General features: G+C 41.8%; 1 protein-coding gene across 1 annotated transcript in view; it reads left to right on the top strand.

Annotated features, from left to right (window-relative positions):
- Positions 1-23,691, top strand: part of KPNB1 (karyopherin subunit beta 1) — a 102,803-nt gene that overhangs the window by 27,493 nt on the left and 51,619 nt on the right. The window contains exons 10-12 of the mRNA XM_053697667.1: positions 1,093-1,317; positions 6,740-6,931; positions 7,081-7,211. Coding sequence (XP_053553642.1) covers positions 1,093-1,317; positions 6,740-6,931; positions 7,081-7,211 — 548 coding nt within the window. The remainder of the gene's footprint in view (positions 1-1,092; positions 1,318-6,739; positions 6,932-7,080; positions 7,212-23,691) is intronic.

The following is a 23,691-nucleotide window of genomic DNA, read 5'->3' as shown; positions in this document are numbered from 1 at the left end:
AAATCATTTAAAGGGACACTGAACCCAAAAAAATTTCTTTTGTGATTCAGATAGAGCATGCAATGTTAAAGGGACAGTCACCAGAATTTTTGTTTTAAAAGATAGATAATCCCTTTATTACCCATTCCCCAGTTTTGCATAACCAACACAGTTGTATTAATATACTTTTTAGCTCTGTGATTAACTTGTATCTAAGCATCTTCTGACAGCCCCCTGATCACATGACATTTTATTGATTATCTATTGACTTCCATATTAGCCAATTAGTGCAGTGTCTGCCACAATCCACGGGCGTGCTCACAATGTTATCTATAGGGTTTACCTGAACTAGCTCCCCCCCTGCTGTGAAAAGCTTCATTTGAAGGTTATATGTATCAACAATCTTATGAAATGTATCTAGATCTATATCTTCCTTCTATCTCAAATACTTTAGGGACACAACCTAAACAAAAGCTTCCTCCTTGCCCTGATAGTGCCTGCAGTAGGGATGTACATTCTGATCTTTCTTGAGAATCTAAATGTTGAAGTAAGCAGTGGCTTGTGTCCTTTGGATATTTTCATAGCAGGATTGATTCCTGTAAAAGATCCCCACTCTAAAGACCTGTGCAAATCCAGATCTTTAGAGTGGGGATCTTTTACAAGAATCAATCCAGCTAGGACAATATCTGAAGGACATGAGCTGCTTCTTACTTCTGCATTCTGAGCCTCACAAAGGATTCACATCCCTTCTGTAGTTTACAATTCTTGTGCAGCCTGGGTTACCTTGGCGGACTAGTCTGCTGTAATGTAATGGTCTTGGCTGCCTTAAGTTCTCCTTACAAGTTACCTCATTTACCTCCAATTAGGGAGATATGTAGCAGAGTTGTCCTTTTTAAGTCAGCAGTGTGCATTCCCAACTCTGAGAAAGTGTAGTAAAACAAATTTGAAATGTACTTTTATATTAAACTTTCTTTATTATTTTTTTTTATTTTTTTGCTTAACTACTTTCATGTTAGTGGATTTTTTTTTTTTTTACCTCAATGTTGGAGATTTATAGGTTTGCAACTAATTGTAATATTTGCTTTTCAAACTGGTTCTTCACCTCCCTCTTAGGATGAGAATGACGATGATGATGATTGGAACCCATGTAAAGCTGCTGGAGTATGCCTAATGCTTTTAGCCACATGCTGTGAGGATGATATTGTTCCCCATGTGCTGCCTTTTATCAAGGAACATATAAAGAACCCAGACTGGCGATACAGAGATGCTGCGGTTATGGCATTTGGCTGCATCTTGGAAGGACCTGAGGCCTCTCAGCTTAAGCCACTAGTCATTCAGGTGAAACTTTTTTTCCATTAATATTTTAAGTGTGCTTTCTTCTAGATACCCAGTTCATGTGTCATACAGAAATAGTTGTCTGAATCTCTGCCTTTTCATGCACAGTAATGTTTTTGAGCTCTAAATATGCCAGGCGTTTATAGGAGGACATGAGGCCTATGTTTTGTTTTTTTGATAGTTGATATTCAAGCAGGAATATTTTGTTTAGGAATAATTTTTTATATATGTGCTTTGACTCTTGGATTTATTAAACCTTAAGGTGCATATATATATATATATATATATATATATATATATATATATATATATATATATATATTTCTTCTGTTATGTGTGATCAGTCCACGGGTCATCATTACTTCTGGGATATAACTCCTCCCCAACAGGAAATGCAAGAGGATTCACCCAGCAGAGCTGCATATAGCTCCTCCCCTCTACGTCAGTCCCAGTCATTCTCTTGCACCCAACGACTAGATAGGATGTGTGAGAGGACTATGGTGATTATACTTAGTTTTTATGACTTCAATCAAAAGTTTGTTATTTTAAAATAGCACCGGAGCGTGTTATTACTTCTCTGGCAGAGTTTGAGGAAGAATCTGACAGAGATTTTTTACTATGATTTTAACCGGAGTCGTTAAGATCATATTGCTGTTCTCGACCATCTGAGGGAGGTAAAGGCTTCAGATCAGGGGACAGCGGGCAGATGAATCTGCATTGAGGTATGTGGCAGTTTTTATTTTCTGAATGGAATTGATGAGAAAAGCCTGCCATACCGTTAAAATGACATGTATGTATACACTTCAGTATTCTGGGGATGGTATTTCACCGGAACTACTGTGTTAAAGGTCACTAATCCTTTTAATAACTATTCTCATGTTAAACGTTTTTGCTGGAATGTAGAATCGTTTACATTGCTGAGGTACTGTGTGAATAAATATTTGGGCATTATTTTCCACTTGGCAGTTTTTTGCTTTAATTGTGACAGTTTCGTTTCTCTTCACTGCTGTGTGGGAGAGGGAGGGGCCGTTTTTGGCGCTCTTTGCTACGCATCAAAAAATTCCAGTCAGCTACTTTTATATTTCCTGCATGATCCGGTTCATCTCTGACAGATCTCAGGGGTCTTCAAACTTCTTTGAAGGGAGGTAAATTCTCTCAGCAGAGCTGTGAGAATTCTTATAGTGACTGTGTATAAAAAACGTTGTTTTGTTTTCTTATGTACAAATTTAATTAGTGTTGTTTTTTACTAATGGGAAGGTGGAGGGAGCAGTTTCTACTTTAGCTAAGCGTACCACTATCCCGGTGGAGGATAGCTGTGCTTTCTCAGATCCAATGGACAAAAAATTAGAGGGTTACCTTAAGAAAATGTTTGTTCAACAAGGTTTTATATTACAACCCCTTGCATGTATCGCGCCGATTACGGCTGCGGCAGCATTTTGGATTGAGTCGCTTGAAGAGAACCTTAGTTCCTCTACGCTAGACGACATTACGGACAGGCTTAGAGTCCTTAAACTAGCTAATTCTTTCATTTCGGAGGCCGTAGTACATTTAACCAAACTTACGGCTAAGAACTCAGGATTCGCCATACAGGCACGCAGGGCACTGTGGCTAAAATCCTGGTCAGCTGATGTTACTTCTAAGTCCAAATTACTTAATATACCTTTCAAGGGGCAGTCCTTATTCGGGCCCGGTTTGAAAGAAATTATCGCTGACATTACGGGAGGTAAGGGCCACGCCCTACCTCAAGACAAGGCCAAAGCTAAGGCTAGACAGTCTAATTTTCGTCCCTTTCGGAATTTCAAAACAGGAGCAGCATCAACCTCCACTGCACCAAAACAGGAAGGAGCTGTTGCTCGTTACAGGCAAGGCTGGAAGCCTAACCAGTCCTGGAACAAAAGCAAGCAGGCCAGGAAACCTGCTGCTGCCCCAAAGACAGCATGAACCGAGAGCCCCCGATCCGGGACCGGATCTAGTAGGGGGCAGACTCTCTCTCTTCGCCCAGGCCTGGGCAAGAGATGTTCAGGATCCCTGGGCACTAGAGATCATATCTCAGGGATACCTTCTAGACTTCAAATTATCTCCCCCAAGAGGGAGATTTCATCTGTCAAGGTTGTCAACAAACCAGATAAAGAAAGAAGCGTTTCTACGCTGCGTACAAGATCTGTTAACAATGGGAGTGATCCATCCGGTTCCGTGGTCGGAACAAGGACAAGGGTTCTACTCAAACCTGTTTGTGGTTCCCAAAAAAGAGGGAACTTTCAGGCCAATCTTAGATTTAAAGACTCTAAACAAATTCCTAAGAGTTCCATCGTTCAAAATGGAAACTATTCGGACAATCTTACCCATGATCCAAGAGGGTCAGTACATGACCACAGTGGATTTAAAAGATGCTTACCTTCACATACCGATCCACAAAGATCATCACCGGTATCTAAGGTTTGCCTTCTTAGACAGGCACTACCAGTTTGTAGCTCTTCCATTCGGATTGGCTACGGCTCCAAGAATCTTCACAAAGGTTCTGGGTGCCCTTCTAGCGGTACTAAGACCGCGAGGGATTTCGGTAGCTCCGTACCTAGACGACATTCTAATACAAGCTTCAAGCTTTCAAACTGCCAAGTCTCATACAGAGTTAGTTCTGGCATTTCTAAGGTCGCATGGATGGAAAGTGAACGAAAAGAAGAGTTCTCTCTTTCCTCTCACAAGAGTTCCATTCTTGGGGACTCTTATAGATTCTGTAGAAATGAAGATTTACCTGACAGAAGACAGGTTAACAAAACTTCAAAATGCATGCCGCGTCCTTCATTCCATTCAACACCCGTCAGTAGCTCAATGCATGGAGGTGATCGGCTTAATGGTAGCGGCAATGGACATAGTACCTTTTGCACGCCTACACCTCAGACCGCTGCAATTATGCATGCTAAGTCAGTGGAATGGGGATTACTCAGATTTGTCCCCTACTCTGAATCTGAATCAAGAGACCAGAAATTCTCTTCTATGGTGGCTTCATCGGCCACACCTGTCCAGGGGGATGCCATTCAGCAGGCCAGACTGGACAATTGTAACAACAGACGCCAGCCTACTAGGTTGGGGCGCTGTCTGGAATTCTCTGAAGGCTCAGGGACTATGGAATCAGGAGGAGAGTCTCCTTCCAATAAACATTCTGGAATTGAGAGCAGTTCTCAATGCCCTTCTGGCTTGGCCCCAGTTAATAACTCGGGGGTTCATCAGGTTTCAGTCGGACAACATCACGACTGTAGCTTACATCAACCATCAGGGAGGGACAAGAAGCTCCCTAGCAATGATGGAAGTATCAAAGATAATTCGCTGGGCAGAGTCTCACTCTTGCCACCTGTCAGCAATCCACATCCCGGGAGTGGAGAACTGGGAGGCGGATTTCTTGAGTCGCCAGACTCTTCATCCGGGGGAGTGGGAACTTCATCCGGAGGTCTTTGCCCAAATACTTCGACGTTGGGGCAAACCAGAGATAGATCTCATGGCGTCTCGCCAGAACGCCAAACTTCCTCGCTACGGGTCCAGATCCAGGGATCCGGGAGCAGTTCTGATAGATGCTTTGACAGCACCTTGGAACTTCAGGATGGCTTATGTGTTTCCACCCTTCCCGCTGCTTCCTCGATTGATTGCCAAAATCAAACAGGAGAGAGCATCAGTAATTCTAATAGCACCTGCTTGGCCACGCAGGACTTGGTATGCAGATCTAGTGGACATGTCATCCTGTCCGCCTTGGTCTCTACCTCTAAGACAGGACCTTCTGATACAGGGTCCATTCAAACATCAAAATCTAACTTCTCTGAAGCTGACTGCTTGGAAATTGAACGCTTGATTTTATCAAAACGTGGTTTTTCTGAGTCGGTTATTGATACCCTGATTCAGGCTAGGAAGCCTGTTACCAGAAGGATTTACCATAAAATATGGCGGAAATACCTATACTGGTGCGAATCCAAAGGTTACTCCTGGAGTAAGGTTAGGATCGCTAGGATATTGTCTTTTCTACAAGAAGGTTTAGAAAAGGGTTTATCAGCTAGTTCATTAAAGGGACAGATTTCAGCTCTGTCCATCTTGTTACACAGACGTCTGTCAGAAAATCCAGACGTCCAGTCCTTTTGTCAGGCTTTAGCTAGGATCAAGCCTGTGTTTAAAGCTGTTGCTCCACCATGGAGTTTAAACTTAGTTCTTAACGTTTTACAGGGTGTTCCGTTTGAACCCCTTCATTCCATTGATATAAAAATGTTATCTTGGAAAGTTCTGTTTTTAATGGCTATTTCCTCGGCTCGAAGAGTCTGAGTTATCAGCCTTACATTGTGATTCCCCTTATCTGATTTTTCACTCAGACAAGGTAGTTCTGCGTACTAAACCTGGGTTCTTACCTAAGGTAGTCACTAACAGGAACATCAATCAAGAGATTGTTGTCCCATCCTTGTGTCCAAATCCTTCTTCAAAGAAGGAACGTCTTTTACACAATCTGGATGTAGTTCGTGCCCTCAAGTTCTACTTGCAGGCAACTAAAGATTTTCGCCAAACTTCTTCCTTGTTTGTCGTTTACTCTGGACAGAGGAGAGGTCAAAAAGCTTCTGCTACCTCTCTCTCTTTTTGGCTTCGTAGCATAATACGTTTAGCCTATGAGACTGCTGGACAGCAGCCTCCTGAAAGAATTACAGCTCACTCCACTAGAGCTGTGGCTTCCACTTGGGCCTTTAAGAATGAGGCCTCTGTTGAACAGATTTGCAAGGCTGCAACTTGGTCTTCGCTTCATACTTTTTCCAAATTTTACAAATTTGACACTTTTGCTTCTTCGGAGGCTATTTTTGGGAGAAAGGTTCTTCAGGCAGTGGTTCCTTCTGTATAATGAGCCTGCCTATCCCTCCCGTCATCCGTGTACTTTTGCTTTGGTATTGGTATCCCAGAAGTAATGATGACCCGTGGACTGATCACACATAACAGAAGAAAACATAATTTATGCTTACCTGATAAATTCCTTTCTTCTGTTGTGTGATCAGTCCACGGCCCGCCCTGTTTTAAGGCAGGTAAATATTTTTTAAATTATACTCCAGTCACCACTTCACCCTTGGTTACTCCTTTCTCGTTGATTCTTGGTCGAATGACTGGGACTGACGTAGAGGGGAGGAGCTATATGCAGCTCTGCTGGGTGAATCCTCTTGCATTTCCTGTTGGGGAGGAGTTATATCCCAGAAGTAATGATGACCCGTGGACTGATCACACAACAGAAGAAAGGAATTTATCAGGTAAGCATAAATTATGTTATATATATATATATATATATATATATATATATATATATATATATATATATATATATACCACCCCCTACTTTATTATTTTTTTTTTTTTTGGTAGGAGTAGTAAATTAGCCATTGCAACTATTCATGTAACATCTTATGTTTAACAGGCCATGCCCACTCTAATTGAGTTAATGAAGGATCCAAGTGTAGTTGTAAGAGACACCACTGCCTGGACTGTGGGACGAATTTGTGAGCTACTGCCTGAAGCAGCCATCAATGATGTATACCTTGCTCCCCTCCTACAATGTCTCATCGAAGGGCTTGGAGCAGAGCCACGTGTAGCAACTAATGTTTGCTGGGTAAGACAGGGATAGGGTTGTTTCATTCTTGGGTTAGAAGATTGGCTTTAATTGTTTGAAACAATGTAAATGTGTGGTAATTGTGTAGTAATTAAGATGAGCACTAGTTATACCTATTAAATAGTTTTTGTTTTGATCTTATATTTCAGGCCTTCTCCAGCTTGGCTGAAGCAGCTTATGAAGCTGCTGATGTGACTGATGACCAAGAGGAACCATCTTCATATTGTCTGTCCAGTTCATTTGAGGTCATTGTGCAGAAATTGTTGGAAACTACAGATAGGTGAGTGGTTGTGTCCCTGCTATTGGTGTACATTTTTTTTTTTTTTTTTTTTTTTTTTTTTTTAAATTGCACATGCCACTGAACCTGTGAGATCTGCTGTAGTGTGCAAAAAAGGGTGGTGAAGTGTTTTTACAGTGTAAAATAAGTGAGGGTGTTTATACTACAGTAGGTTAGTATACCTCTAGGTTTTTTTTTTTTTTCTTCTAGTAATTTCAGTTTATGGCATGAAAGAATATAGTATGCAAGTACTTTAAAAGTGAGATGAGCAAAGGATTTAACTATGGCTGTCTAAAGATGACCTGTTCATGCACCACGCAGAATATCCAGTGTGTTGATTATGACTTTCTGAAGACGGCTTCCCCCCCCTCTGCTCAGTGTCGACTCTTTTAGATTTAAAGGGACAGTCTAGGCCAAAATAAACTTTCATGATTCAGATAGGGCATGTAATTTTAAACAATTTTCCAATTTACTTTTATCACCAATTTGTCTTTGTTCTCTTGGTATTCTTAGTTGAAAGCTTAACCTAGGAGGTTCATATGCTAATTTCTTAGATCTTGAAGGCCACCTCTTTTCAGAATGCATTTGAACAGTTTTTCACCACTAGAGGGTGTTAGTTCATGTGTTTCACATAAATAACACTGCTCGTGCACGTGAAGTTATCTGGGAGCAGACACCGGCTAAACTGCAAGTCTGTCAAAAGGGCTGAAATAAAGGGGCAGTTTGCAGAGGCTTAGATACAAGATAATCAGAGGTTAAAAGTATATTAATTTAACTGTTGGTTATGCAAAACTGGGGAATGGGTAATAAAGGGATTATCTATCTTTAAAAACAATAACAATTCTGGTGTAGACTGTCCCTTTAAAGGTAATATATATATATATATTTCTGTTCATGAGTTTGATATTTCTTTAGAACATAACCATTTTATACTATTCTATTTACTTCTATTATCAAATTTGCTTCATTTTCTTGTTATCCTTTGCTGCAGGGACAGTGCCGTACTGGTAGCTAGCTGCTAACATCTAGTTAGCCAATCACAAGAGACAAATGTTTGCAGGCACCAATCAGCAGCTAGCTCACACTAGTGTGTAATTTTTCAACAAGGGATACCCAGAGAACGTTGCACAATTTGATAATAGAAGTGAATTTAAGTGTCTTAAAATGACATGCTCTATCCGAATCATGGAAGTTTAATTTTGACTTTCTTATCCCTTTTTTAAAAACTGACATTTTGAAGTATTACAGGGTCAGAAGGTTGTGCCCTGCTAAATGCAATTTGCTGTTTTTTACCTCTCAACAGCACTTTGTACAATGCAAGCTATGGAGATAATTTAATAATATAAAATGTAATATAGTTATATACACTCTTCTTTAAAAAAAAAAAAAAAGTTTTTTGGCCCTTCTCCTGCTTACCTTTGTTGCAGGAATGGTGGTTTGCAAATATGTGGTGTCTTGTGTCAAATTTTTTTTACTAACCATAATTATGTATTAATGTCAAACCTCATTACTAATAAACACAGCCACACTTCCAGTGTGAAGAATGGTGGGAGTTTTATTTCTCCAACATAGGTGTGTCCGGTCCACGGCGTCATCCTTACTTGTGGGATATTCTCTTCCCCAACAGGAAATGGCAAAGAGCCCAGCAAAGCTGGTCACATGATCCCTCCTAGGCTCCGCCTACCCCAGTCATTCTCTTTGCCGTTGTACAGGCAACATCTCCACGGAGATGGCTTAGAGTTTTTTAGTGTTTAACTGTAGTTTTTATTATTCAATCAAGAGTTTGTTATTTTGAAATAGTGCTGGTATGTACTAGTTACTCAGAAACAGAAAAGAGATGAAGATTTCTGTTTGTATGAGGAAAATGATTTTAGCAACCGTCACTAAAATCCATGGCTGTTCCACACAGGACTGTTGAGAGCAATTAACTTCAGTTGGGGGAACAGTGAGCAGTCTCTTGCTGCTTGAGGTATGACACATTCTAACAAGACGATGTAATGCTGGAAGCTGTCATTTTCCCTCTGGGATCCGGTAAGCCATGTTTATTACGATTGTAAATAAGGGCTTCAAAAAGGGCTTATTAAGACTGTAGACTTTTTTTTGGGCTAAATCGATTGATTATTAACACATATTTAGCCTTGAGGAATCATTTTATCTGGGTATTTTGATATAATAATATCGGCAGGCACTGTTTTAGACACCTTATTCTTTAGGGGCTTTCCCAAAGCATAGGCAGAGCCTCATTTTCGCGCCGGTGTTGCGCACTTGTTTTTGAGAGGCATGGCATGCAGTCGCATGTGAGAGGAGCTCTGATACTTAGAAAAGACTTTCTGAAGGCGTCATTTGGTATCGTATTCCCCTTGGGGCTTGGTTGGGTCTCAGCAAAGCAGATACCAGGGACTGTAAGGGGTTAAAGTTCAAAACGGCTCCGGTTCCGTTATTTTAAGGGTTAAAGCTTCCAAATTTGGTGTGCAATACTTTTAAGGCTTTAAGACACTGTGGTGAAAATTTGGTGAATTTTGAACAATTCCTTCATGTTTTTTCGCATTTGCAGTAATAAAGTGTGTTCAGTTTAAAATTTAAAGTGACAGTAACGGTTTTATTTTAAAACGTTTTTTGTACTTGTTATCAAGTTTATGCCTGTTTAACATGTCTGAACTACCAGATAGACTGTGTTCTGAATGTGGGGAAGCCAGAATTCCTATTCATTTAAATAAATGTGATTTATGTGACAATGACAATGATGCCCAAGATGATTCCTCAAGTGAGGGGAGTAAGCATGGTACTGCATCATTCCCTCCTTCGTCTACACGAGTCTTGCCCACTCAGGAGGCCCCTAGTACATCTAGCGCGCCAATACTCCTTACTATGCAACAATTAACGGCTGTAATGGATAATTCTGTCAAAAACATTTTAGCCAAAATGAACACTTATCAGCGTAAGCGCGACTGCTCTGTTTTAGATACTGAAGAGCATGACGACGCTGATAATATTTCTGAAGGGCCCCTAACTCAGTCTGATGGGGCCAGGGAGGTTTTGTCTGAGGGAGAAATTACTGATTCAGGGAACATTTCTCAACAAGCTGAACCTGATGTGATTGCATTTAAATTTAAGTTGGAACATCTCCGCATTCTGCTTAAGGAGGTATTATCCACTCTGGATGATTGTGACAAGTTGGTCATCCCAGAGAAACTATGTAAAATGGACAAGTTCCTAGAGGTGCCGGGGCTCCCAGAAGCTTTTCCTATACCCAAGCGGGTGGCGGACATTGTTAATAAAGAATGGGAAAGGCCCGGTATTCCTTTCGTCCCTCCCCCCATATTTAAAAAATTGTTTCCTATGGTCGACCCCAGAAAGGACTTATGGCAGACAGTCCCCAAGGTCGAGGGAGCGGTTTCCACTTTAAACAAACGCACCACTATACCCATAGAGGATAGTTGTGCTTTCAAAGATCCTATGGATAAAAAATTAGAAGGTTTGCTTAAAAAGATGTTTGTTCAGCAGGGTTACCTTCTACAACCAATTTCATGCATTGTCCCTGTCGCTACAGCCGCATGTTTCTGGTTCGATGAGCTGATAAAGGCGGTCGACAGTGATTCTCCTCCTTATGAGGAGATTATGGATTCACCCTAGACGCCACTTTGCAATTGGCTAGGTTAGCGGCTAAGAATTCTGGGTTTGCTATTGTGGCGCGCAGAGCGCTTTGGTTGTAATCTTGGTCGGCTGATGCGTCTTCCAAGAACAAGTTACTTAACATTCCTTTCAAGGGGAAAACGCTGTTTGGCCCTGACTTGAAAGAGATTATCTCGGATATCACTGGGGGTAAGGGCCACGCCCTTCCTCAGGATCGGCCTTTCAAGGCAAAAAATAAACCTAATTTTCGTCCCTTTCGTAGAAACGGACCAGCCCAAAGTGCTACGTCCTCTAAGCAAGAGGGTAATACTTCTCAAGCCAGCTTGGAGACCAATGCAAGGCTGGAACAAGGGAAAGCAGGCCAAGAAACCTGCCACTGCTACCAAGACAGCATGAAATGTTGGCCCCCGATCCGGGACCGGATCTGGTGGGGGGCAGACTCTCTCTCTTCGCTCAGGCTTGGGCAAGAGATGTTCTGGATCCTTGGGCGCTAGAAATAGTCTCCCAAGGTTATCTTCTGGAATTCAAGGGACTTCCCCCAAGGGGGAGGTTCCACAGGTCTCAGTTGTCTTCAGACCACATAAAAAGACAGGCATTCTTACATTGTGTAGAAGACCTGTTAAAAATGGGAGTGATTCATCCCGTTCCATTAAGAGAACAAGGGATGGGGTTCTACTCCAATCTGTTTATAGTTCCCAAAAAAGAGGGAACGTTCAGACCAATCTTAGATCTCAAGATCTTAAACAAGTTTCTCAAGGTTCCATCGTTCAAGATGGAAACCATTCGAACTATTCTTCCTTCCATCCAGGAAGGTCAATTCATGACCACGGTGGATTTAAAGGATGCGTATCTACATATTCCTATCCACAAGGAACATCATCGGTTCCTGAGGTTCGCATTCCTGGACAAACATTACCAGTTCGTGGCGCTTCCTTTCGGATTAGCCACTGCTCCAAGGATTTTCACAAAGGTACTAGGGTCCCTTCTAGCTGTGCTAAGACCAAGGGGCATTGCTGTAGTACCTTACTTGGACGACATTCTGATTCAAGCGTCGTCCCTTCCTCAAGCAAAGGCTCACACGGACATTGTCCTGGCCTTTCTCAGATCTCACGGATGGAAAGTGAACGTGGAAAAGAGTTCTCTATCTCCGTCAACAAGGGTTCCCTTCTTGGGAACAATAATAGACTCCTTAGAAATGAGGATTTTTCTGACAGAGGCCAGAAAAACAAAACTTCTAGACTCTTGTCGGATACTTCATTCCGTTCCTCTTCCTTCCATAGCTCAGTGCATGGAAGTGATCGGGTTGATGGTAGCGGCAATGGACATAGTTCCTTTTGCACGCATTCATCTAAGACCATTACAACTGTGCATGCTCAGTCAGTGGAATGGGGACTATACAGACTTGTCTCCGAAGATACAAGTAAATCAGAGGACCAGAGACTCACTCCGTTGGTGGCTGTCCCTGGACAACCTGTCACGAGGGATGACATTCCGCAGACCAGAGTGGGTCATTGTCACGACCGACGCCAGTCTGATGGGCTGGGGCGCGGTCTGGGGATCCCTGAAAGCTCAGGGTCTTTGGTCTCGGGATGAATCTCTTCTACCGATAAATATTCTGGAACTGAGAGCGATATTCAATGCTCTCAAGGCTTGGCCTCAGCTAGCGAGGGCCAAGTTCATACGGTTTCAATCAGACAACATGACAACTGTTGCGTACATCAACCATCAGGGGGGAACAAGGAGTTCCCTGGCGATGGAAGAAGTGACCAAAATCATTCTATGGGCGGAGTCTCACTCCTGCCACCTGTCTGCTATCCACATCCCAGGAGTGGAAAATTGGGAAGCGGATTTTCTGAGTCAGACATTGCATCCGGGGGAGTGGGAACTCCATCCGGAAATCTTTGCCCAAGTCACTCAGCTGTGGGGCATTCCAGACATGGATCTGATGGCCTCTCGTCAGAACTTCAAAGTTCCTTGCTACGGGTCCAGATCCAGGGATCCCAAGGCGGCTCTAGTGGATGCACTAGTAGCACCTTGGACCTTCAAACTAGCTTATGTGTTCCCGCCGTTTCCTCTCATCCCCAGGCTGGTAGCCAGGATTAATCAGGAGAGGGCGTCGGTGATCTTGATAGCTCCTGCGTGGCCACGCAGGACTTGGTACGCAGATCTGGTGAATATGTCATCGGCTCCTCCTTGGAAGCTACCTTTGAGACGAGACCTTCTTGTTCAGGGTCCGTTCGAACATCCGAATCTGGTTTCACTCCAGCTGACTGCTTGGAGATTGAACGCTTGATCTTATCGAAGCGAGGATTCTCAGATTCTGTTATCGATACTCTTGTTCAGGCCAGAAAGCCTGTAACTAGAAAGATTTACCACAAAATTTGGAAAAAATATATCTGTTGGTGTGAATCTAAAGGATTCCCTTGGGACAAGGTTAAGATTCCTAGGATTCTATCCTTCCTTCAAGAAGGATTGGAAAAAGGATTATCTGCAAGTTCCCTGAAGGGACAGATTTCTGCCTTGTCTGTGTTACTTCACAAAAAGCTGGCCGCTGTGCCAGATGTTCAAGCCTTTGTTCAGGCTCTGGTTAGAATTAAGCCTGTTTACAAACCTTTGACTCCTCCTTGGAGTCTCAATTTAGTTCTTTCAGTTCTTCAGGGGGTTCCGTTTGAACCCTTGCATTCCGTTGATATTAAGTTATTATCTTGGAAAGTTTTGTTTTTAGTTGCAATTTCTTCTGCTAGAAGAGTTTCAGAATTATCTGCTCTGCAGTGTTCTCCTCCTTATCTGGTGTTCCATGCAGATAAGGTGGTTTTACGTACTAAACCTGGTTTTCTTCCAAAAGTTGTTTCTAACAAAAACATTAACCAGGAGATTATCGTACCTTCTCTGTGTCCGAAACCAGTTTCAAAGAAGGAACGTTTGTTGCACAATTTGGATGTTGTTCGCGCTCTAAAATTCTATTTAGATGCTACAAAGGATTTTAGACAAACATCTTCCTTGTTTGTTGTTTATTCCGGTAAAAGGAGAGGTCAAAAAGCAACTTCTACCTCTCTCTCTTTTTGGATTAAAAGCATCATCAGATTGGCTTACGAGACTGCCGGACGGCAGCCTCCCGAAAGAATCACAGCTCATTCCACTAGGGCTGTGGCTTCCACATGGGCCTTCAAGAACGAGGCTTCTGTTGATCAGATATGTAGGGCAGCGACTTGGTCTTCACTGCACACTTTTACCAAATTTTACAAGTTTGATACTTTTGCTTCTTCTGAGGCTATTTTTGGGAGACAGGTTTTGCAAGCCGTGGTGCCTTCCATTTAGGTGACCTGATTTGCTCCCTCCCTTCATCCGTGTCCTAAAGCTTTGGTATTGGTTCCCACAAGTAAGGATGACGCCGTGGACCGGACACACCTATGTTGGAGAAAACAGAATTTATGTTTACCTGATAAATTACTTTCTCCAACGGTGTGTCCGGTCCACGGCCCGCCCTGGTTTTTTTAATCAGGTCTGATAATTTATTTTCTTTAACTACAGTCACCACGGTACCATATGGTTTCTCCTATGCAAATATTCCTCCTTAATGTCGGTCGAATGACTGGGGTAGGCGGAGCCTAGGAGGGATCATGTGACCAGCTTTGCTGGGCTCTTTGCCATTTCCTGTTGGGGAAGAGAATATCCCACAAGTAAGGATGACGCCGTGGACCGGACACACCGTTGGAGAAAGTAATTTATCAGGTAAACATAAATTCTGTTTTTCTTTCGTGTAATTGGCAAGAGTCCATGAGCTAGTGATGTATGGGATATACAATCCTACCAGGAGGGGCAAAGTTTCCCAAACCTCAATGCCTATAAATACACCCCTCACCACACCCACAATTCAGTTTTTACAAACTTTGCCTCCTATGGGACTTTTTTGCTCCTTTTTGTCAGTTGCTGAAGCACTGTCATGTTCTAGGTCTGAAATGTCCAGGAGTGCCTGAAAGCCACACCCTTTGTGGAACAAGAACAAACAGCCCATGAAATTGACCCCAGATAAACAAGTCAGCATTAAGGGTCGGCCCCTGACCTGGGATCAGGTCAAGTAAGGGGCATGTTATCTGTTTCAGAAAAAATGGGCTTAGTCTATATTGGACACTTGGGTTCTGGGAACATCTTATCTCAGGGGTACAAAATAGGTCTCCGTTCTCACCCTCCTGGGGGCAGATTCCTTCCATCAAGGATCTCCGGGTAAGTTGGAAAAAAGAACAGGCTTTCTACACTGTGCAGACTATCTGGTATCTATGGGAGTTATCCCATATTCAAACTCTTATCATTCCAGAGGAGTGAACATTGTCTCATCTTAGACCTGAAGTGCCTCAACAAATTTGTTTTAATTTATAAAGAGGCTACCCTCAGGTCTATTCTTCCTCTAGTTCAGGAAGGTCAATTCATGGCTACAATAGATCTGAAGTACACGTACCTTCATATTCCAATTCAGCAAGATTACCACTACCTTTGTCTTGCCTTTCTGGACAAGCATAGCTCTCCCATTCAGCCTACCTACTGCTCCCAGGATTTTTACCAAAGTATTGGGGGTGGGGGGGGTCTGCTGTCTGTAGTCGGACTACAGGCCATTGTGGTTGCTCCATACTTGGATGACATCTTGGTTCAGGCGCCATCTCTACATTTAGCTATCTCACAGGGAAGTTACTCTGGTATCTTTGGACACGTGGCTGGAAATTAAACCTGGAAAAAAGTTCACTCCCAACATAAGTAAAATTCTTTAAGGATAATCATGAATTCTATCAGCATGCATAGTTATCTCAAAGATCAACGCAGGGCGAAGACTTCAAACCACTCCTCGGCATTTGGTGGCTCAATGCATGGAGGTGGTAGGACTTATGGTTGTGGCTTTGGGGGCTATTCCCTTTAGCTTGTTTTCAGCTGTGACTGCTACAGTTATGTATGCTCAGGGAATGGAAATCATTTAGACCTGTCTCTGGTAATATCTCTGGATCGGGAGACTCTTGGTGGCTATCTCAGGAACCCACATTCTCCAAGGCATGCCCTTCCCGCTTGGAAGTTCTAAAAGATGTGAGTATGACAGGAGAGGTTGCTATGTGGCTTCTCTTAGAGTTCAGGGAGTACTCCACGTATCCTTCAGTTACTACAGGATTCTTTTAAGAAGGGCATGTTGGTTAGTTTTCTTAATTTTTGCAAAAGAGGTTGACTCATTTGCCAGATTTTCAGTTGTTTGTAAAAGCTATTGCATGAATAAGACCTGTTTTCAAATCTTTTGCCCCCCCCATGGAGCCTTAATCTTCAACCGACTCAGTTTCAGCCTTTGCTTTCTATTGATATTAAGTTACCAACATGGAAAGAGCTTTGACAAAATTCCTTGGTAGCATGAAGATAAAACTTGATTTTTGTTTTCTGTTAAATGCAAGGGTCAGAAGGCGACAAGAACCTTTCTCCCAAAAGATGCCTCTAATGTTGGTGCCTAGTATTTAGGACTGTCTTCCCTACTATTCCCTTGCTAAAAAAATTTGTGGACTCAACGACTTGGGCATTGGTTTTCCATAGGTTATGAATGGAATTTGTTTTCTTTAAGACACGATGAGTCCACGGATCATCTTAATTACTAATGGGATATTTACCTCTTGGTCAGCAGGAGGTGGCAAAGAGCACCAAAGTCATTCTCTTTAACTAAGTTAGTGATGGGAAGTGGTAAAGTGAGGTGTTGGTATAAATTCTTCAATCAAGAGTTTATTATTTTTAAAGTAGTGCAAGATTGTGCTGCTTTGTCCTGGGGTGTAGCCGTAGTCCATATCAGTCTCTTCAGTAGAGCTTTGGTGGCTTTAGAGCAATGGGAACTTGTGGGACATAATTCTCACTGTGCCTCCCATACATTTATTCTGCCCTGTTTCTGAAAGTCTGAGGTAGAAAATACTCAGTACTTTTTGTTTCCACAGGCCAATGCGAGGGGGAGGACCTCGCAAGCCGTGTGAGTTGCCTTACTGCTGGGCAGATTTCTGAGGTAAGTGCTCATTTTTAATTTTCTGGGGTTGTACACAGAAAGATTGGCCCTTTATATATTTTCATGGACACTATATGACATTATCCCTGAGGATATGTTATTGGGCAATGATTGCAGGACGTGGAGAAGTGGCTCTATTTTTATGTTTGGCCTGTTTAAACATGATACGCTGTTGTGAGTTGCAAATATGGCTATGTGTAACATCTTTAACAGCTTATTTTAGATTGCAGCCGTTTGGAAGGTTAGCCTGTCTAAACATATTACGGTGTTTCACATAGCCATACTTGCAACTCGCAACGGCTTTTACTTTGCAGCCGTCTGGAAGTTAGCCTGTCTAAACATGATACGTATGTTAAGGTGTTTTGCAGTGCAATTTCTACTCCTGTTGGCTTTCTTTTATTAAACTACTAGTCGACGGGGAGGTTTGTTTTTATCGCCATATTGTGATTTTTTTTTTTTTTTTTTTTTCTTCCCGGCGGCTCCATCTTGACATTTTGGCTGCCCGGGAGATTTCTGTCCACGATGGGCGGAGCTAAGCTGCGCGGCATTGTTTGCGCGCTCTTTGTCAAGACCGGTGAATCGGAGAGCGATGGTGGTCTCCTCTGCTGCGTTATAATACACGTCTGAGAGACTTCACTTGCCATACTAAAGAGTATTTGAAGTAGGATGCCTACTAGTGTTAGTCCTCTATCCGGTGACGGGCAGAGTCCTCTGCAAAGTTAGGCAGTGTCGTTGAAGTTTTCTGCCTGATAGGGAAGCATTCTTGGTAAAAAGAGTGTAGTTTAAAGACACAGTACCACACAATTTTAATTGGCGATTTGTGAATTAGGATGGTCCAAGAAACCCTACACCATATTAATTAGTATTTCAAATGTTTTTTTATTTAAAGAGACAGTAACTCTTGTTTTGAAATTCAATTTTATGAGTCCACATTTGAATAAGGATGTTACATGCATGTTAGGCTTTCATGTCTATACGGATTGATATAAACTTTTCTATCATGTATGAGTGAAGTTTATAGTTCAGAGATAAAAATTTCCTCAGGGCCAACATTGTCAGAATGCTTTCTGCCGCATACGAAACAATGTTCAATATGTTATGCCGCCTTCTCAAGTGTCCTAAACTTAGCGTCCATTCTACCAGTGCCCTGCGATTCCTCAGACTCCTCCTGGAGTTATCTTGCAAGACATCGCTTCCCATTTATGCTAGCGGTCTCGGGTGCGTTGTCAGGTTTTCCCATGCTGCGGAGAAAGCGCAAGAGGAAAATTAAACATTCAGCGAGCATGGTTTCTGTCAGTTGTTGCTATCTGAGGTCCCCTTTCCAGATGCCTGAGGGAGGGGATACTTCGGTGGCTTCTGAAGGTAAAATCTCAGTTTCTGACGGTATTTCTCCTGCTGATACTTTAGTATCTTCAGGTTTAAGCTAGTTCACCTTCGGCATTACTTAAGGAGGTTTTTTAGCTACTCTGAAGCGACATCATGGTCGTTAACTTTAGGTTTTATTCATGCTAAGGAGTGCGAGAGAACGGAAATCATTCCTATATTGAAGAAGGTCCCTTAGCGGGCTTCTCATGGAATCTTGGCATACACCCTGTGGACGGGACAAGTTCCAAGCTAACCAGGAGATCTATTTCCATAGAGGATAGTTGTTTCCTTTTCAGGATCCCATGGCCAAGTAGTGGGGTTGCTCGAAATAGCATCCTAGGTTTGATATTGCTATATATTAAGTGGGGAACTAAATTTTCTGGCTTACCATATTGGCTCGCAGAACTTTATGGTTAAGATCTGGATCCGAGAACATAGTCTTAATCTGGGTAGGTCTCCTCTTCTACCTGGGAATGATGGTTCCTCTTAAGATTTAAGAACAGGGTCTAAGATTTATTCCAATCTGGTTGGGGTTCCCAAACAAAGAGGGAACCTTCAGGTTAATTTTAGATCTCAAGGGTCTATATAAAAAATTCTCCCTTTGATCCTAGTGGGTCAATTTTATGTGAACAGTGGATTTAAAGGACACATACCTGCATGTTCCCTTTCACAGGGTTCATCACAAGTTACTAGGGTTTGTTTTCTAGACCAACTTTTTCAATGCGGGGCTCTCCCCTTCGGTCTTACCACAAATCCCAGAATTTTCTCAGTTTCTGGGGTTGCTGTTGGTGGTGAGGCATTGCAGTGGCACCTTTTCTGAACATCCTGGTCCAGGCGCCATCCTTTCAATTAGCTAGGAAACATTTTGCTGGTCCCTATTTCAAGGGCTACCCTCAAAGATTTCTATTGGGGTCTAGTCCTTCAGTTTACTCCTCGGCCATCAGTGGATCAGTACATGGAGGTAACGGGCTGATGGTAGCGACATTAGACGTCATCCTTTTTTGCTCGGTTCTGTCTCAGACTTCTGCAATTAATCATGCACAGACATTGAGCCACTGATGGGCAAACAGTAGACTGTAGAGAGGTAAGATGAAAGAATTTTGGATTTTCTGACCTCCGTCAGAAAAATTTTCATAGATAGGGAATCTATTATGGTCCCTAAGAAGAAAACCACCCTTGTAGCTGGAACAAGGGAACTTTTCAGATTCACTTTCCAACTGTGGGAATGTAGAAAAGACATGATCTCTGAGTTTTTGTTGAAAAGATGGCGCCTGAACCAATGTCGCCCAGGTATGGCGCCACTGCAATTACCAGAGACCTGATCACTGCCAAGACAGCCCCCCAGAACCTTTGAGAAAACTCTGGGAGCTGTGGCAAGGCCGAACGGAAGAGCCAGACAAAGTGTTTGTCTAGAAAGGTGAATTTCAGGAATTTGTTATGATTCCTGTGGATGGGAACATGAAGATTCACGTCCTTCAGGTCTATAGTCATCATGAACTGATCCTCTTAGACCAAAGGATGAATTGAACGAATGGTTTCAATTATGAAGGTCGGTACCCTGAGAAACTTGTAGAGGCACTTTAGGTCTAAAATGGGACAAGGCTCTGGGACATCTAGTCTCCACGCTTGACAAAACGGGGAAAGTCTGCACCCCACTTGATCCGGACCGGGGGCTGACCCTTCATGGTGACTTAGACTCAGCTGAGGCTTTCTTTGATTGCTTCCCCCTTATTCCAAGACTGATTTGGCTTCCAAGGAGACTTGGACTGCTCCTGCTTGGAAGAGGAAGACGACTTTTGTCCTTTGAGTCTGTTCTTCTTGTCTTGCGGTAGAAAATTCCCTTTTTTACCTGTAATATCAAATTATTTCTGCCAGACCAGGTCTGAACAAGGTCTTCCCCTTGTTAGGAAGCGCCAGAAGCTTGGACTTAGAGGTAACATCAGCTGACCAAGATTTTAGCCACAATGCCCTACAGGCTAGGACAGTAAAGCCAGACATTTTGGCTCCATCTAATAGCTTGCATGTTGGCATCAGAAACACAGGATAGTTTGGCTAGTTTGAGAGCCTTAATCCTATCTTGTATCTTCCTCCATCAGAGTCTCTACTAAAATTGATTCAGATAAGGTGTTGCACCATTAAGATGCCACACTTGCTACTGTGGCAATACAAACTGCACGTTACCATTGAAGACCTTGATGAGCATACATCTTCAAATAAGCTTCCAGCTTTTTGTCCATGGGATCCTTAAGAGCAGCTATCAAGGGATTGTAGTTCTTAGCCAGAATAGAAATAGCCACTTCTACTTTAGGCACTGTGCGCCAAGAATCTTTAATGGAGTCAGCAACAGGAAGCATCTGTTTAAATATGGGAGACGGGGAGAAAGAAATCCCTGACTTCTCCCATTCTTGTGAAATAATTTCCGTCACACGGTCTGGGACAGGAAAAACTTCCACAGGGGAAGGAACATCATAATAAGTTTACTAGACTTCTTAGGGGTCATCCAACGTAGCCAATACCACCTCTAACAGTATACAAAGGTGTTCAAGCTTAAATCTGAAGTTTACTTCAGTATCAGATAAAGGCATACTGTCTGAATCTGAGATTTCCCTCTCAGAGGCTACCGGCATATCCTCAGACTTATGAGGGAGGGCAACCTATGTAGTAGGTGGAACAGAAACCTTACTATCTGAATGTATTATTTCCCCCTTGCGTTTTCCCAGCATAGGAAAAGCAGATAATGCTGCAGAAACTGCATAAGATACATGTGCAGCAAAATCTGCAGGCAAATAAACTCCAGAGGCTGAGATGAACTGCAGGGTACTGAATGTGATGCCATAAAGGCTTGGGTTGTTTGCATAATGCTGTTCAGGCAATGCCACAGCTTTCTCCTCAGACATTGTGCTCAGAGGGCAACAATTTATCTTTAAATTGAAGTGTTTTAGCTAAGCATGCAGCACAGAATTGCATAGGCAAAACAATTTGCTTCTAGATATAACCAGCATTTGCCAGTCTTGGTTCATGTCCATAATACTAAATAAAAAAATTCCCCAAATTGTAGATTTTCTATTTTTTTTTTTTTTTAAATATACTGTCACTGAGACTTCCGGCAGCTAAATTGTGGTATTAAAAAATTCTTAAACGATCGTAAAGTAGATCAACACTGAAGAGACTGAAATTCAATGACGTGAATATCCAAGAGTCACATGACCGGCAGAGAGGAAACTACGCAGGAAGTAAAAGGTGTGCGTTTCTCTCTGCCTACAACATAAGATGCAAGTAGCTGCAGCTGGTTTCAAACTCATTTTGTCAGTTAACATGTTCTAGCTAAGCAAGCAAAGAACCAACTGCCAAATTTTACGTTTATACATAAATCCCTGTATAAAACATAAGCCACACACTTACTAATCAAATATTTCAACAAAATTAGCCCAAAGATGAAAAATATTCCAATAAAGGGAAGATTAGCCCTTAGTCTCAACATACATAATGTGCTTTACCCACTGCCAGGAGAAAATCCTGTATAAAGGATTTTAAAAATGTCCCCATCTACTGCATATGACCTTCTGAAGTGCACGTCTCCAAGACCTAGGAGACAAAAGCACTTACCTGCAGTCTGGCAGGAAGACCGCTCACAAGGCGTGAAAGGACATACTCGCAGAGACCTATAGAAAAAGAACAAAGTAACAAATTCTGACTTTCTGTACCATGGGCAGCATTGTGTTGGTTAACAAAGCAAGGACTACCTCACAACTTTCTAACTGCTTAAAAGCCACCACTACTCTATTGAAGAGATTGACGTGGACTCGGCTAAACCCAAATCCTTGCATGCAGGGAAAAGTACCCGAAAAAGGAATTCATTTCTTCAGACACCAAACTTCACCTCCTCCATAGACGGAGGGAAAGAGTGACTGGGGATTATGGGTAGGGGAGTGATACTTAACAGCTTTGCTGTGGTGCTTTTTGCCGCCTCCGGCTGGCCAGGAGTAATATTCACACTAGTAATTGAATGATGTTGTGGACTCTGCATATCTTAGGAAGGAAATGTATATAGTTTATTATACTATATGAAATATTAGATGCTCTTTTAAACCACATTCCATTAAAATGGGTTGAGCTTGCTGGGAAATTAGATCTCATTATTTACACTTTCTGTTTACACACATCTCTGTATACCAAAACCCATAAGTAATGCATTTATTTTCAATTACTCTCACCTACCTCACACTGGGAGTGAAATATCTTCTGCTGGCTGTATTAACTTAACTTTTCTATAGCCTATACTTAAAGGTGCCCTAAACCAAATTTTTATTTTTATTTTCTTTAATGATTCGGATAGAGCATGCAACTTTCTAATTTACTCCTTTCAATTTGTATTTGCTCTCTTGCTATCTTTATTTAAAAAGTAGGAATTTAAAGCTTAGTAGCCGTCCCATTTTAGGTTCAGCACCATGAATAGTGATGCGTATGGGTGGATTCAGTTAGCAAACCAATAAGCAAGCATAACCCAGGTTCTCAAACAAAAATGGGTCGGCTCTTTTGCTATCTTTATTTAAAAAGCTGTAATGTAAAGCATGAGACCGAAGAAAAATGAATAGGAGTAAATTAGAAAGTTGCTTAAAATTGCTGCTCTATCCGAATCATTAAAGAAAAAATTTGGGTTTAGTGTCCTTTTAAGAATCAAAACTTTCAGTGTAGGCAACATCGGCTTTTTCAAATGTTGAAATATAGGTATAGGATCAGTGGGAATAAAATAAGGCAACTCCCTTTAGCCACCAATTGGCAAGTGCTACCTAGGTACTGAATTAAGCTCCTAAGCTTACATTTCTGCTCTTCAAATAGATACAAAGAAAATTCTAAAAATAATTGATTTTCATATCCTTTTTTTTTTTTTACTTGACTGTTTCTTTAAACCTTTGATTAACCTTTCCAGTTTAACAATTTTTGCTTGGTTTAGCTTTTATAAATATTCCAAAAAAACAAAGGTAAGCACAAACTAATTTCTAAGGCTGCCTAGTATCTCAGTGCATTTTGTGTTTTTCAGTTAGTGCTAGTTTGTCATACATAACATTGTGCTCCCACAGAATTATTTGAGCCAGTACTGATTGGCTAAAATGTAAGTGTCAAAATAACAAAGGGTCAGTCTGCAGAGGCTTAAATACTAAGTAATCAGTGGTAAAAAGGTGTATTAATATAACAAAAGAATGGGTAATAAAGGGATAGTCTAAAATGTTTTTGTTAAAAAAAAAAAATAAAAAAAAATGAAGCATTGTTAAACGCTAGGATTTACTCTCACTTTAACAAACACTAGGATTGACTATTGAAACAAAGTGGACTTTCATTCATGAAGTATAAGATACTTCATGTAGAAAGCTCCTTTATTTGTTTCAATTGATCGTCTGTTTTAGCTGCTACAGCAGCCCACTGCTAAAAAAAACCTCCACAGCTTCTGGTGACAATCCTCTTGACTTAATG

The sequence above is a fragment of the Bombina bombina genome, chromosome 1 (assembly GCF_027579735.1).
Source record: "Bombina bombina isolate aBomBom1 chromosome 1, aBomBom1.pri, whole genome shotgun sequence".
In the NCBI taxonomy this organism is placed as follows: domain Eukaryota; kingdom Metazoa; phylum Chordata; class Amphibia; order Anura; family Bombinatoridae; genus Bombina; species Bombina bombina.
This window is presented reverse-complemented; position numbering and strand designations above follow the sequence as displayed.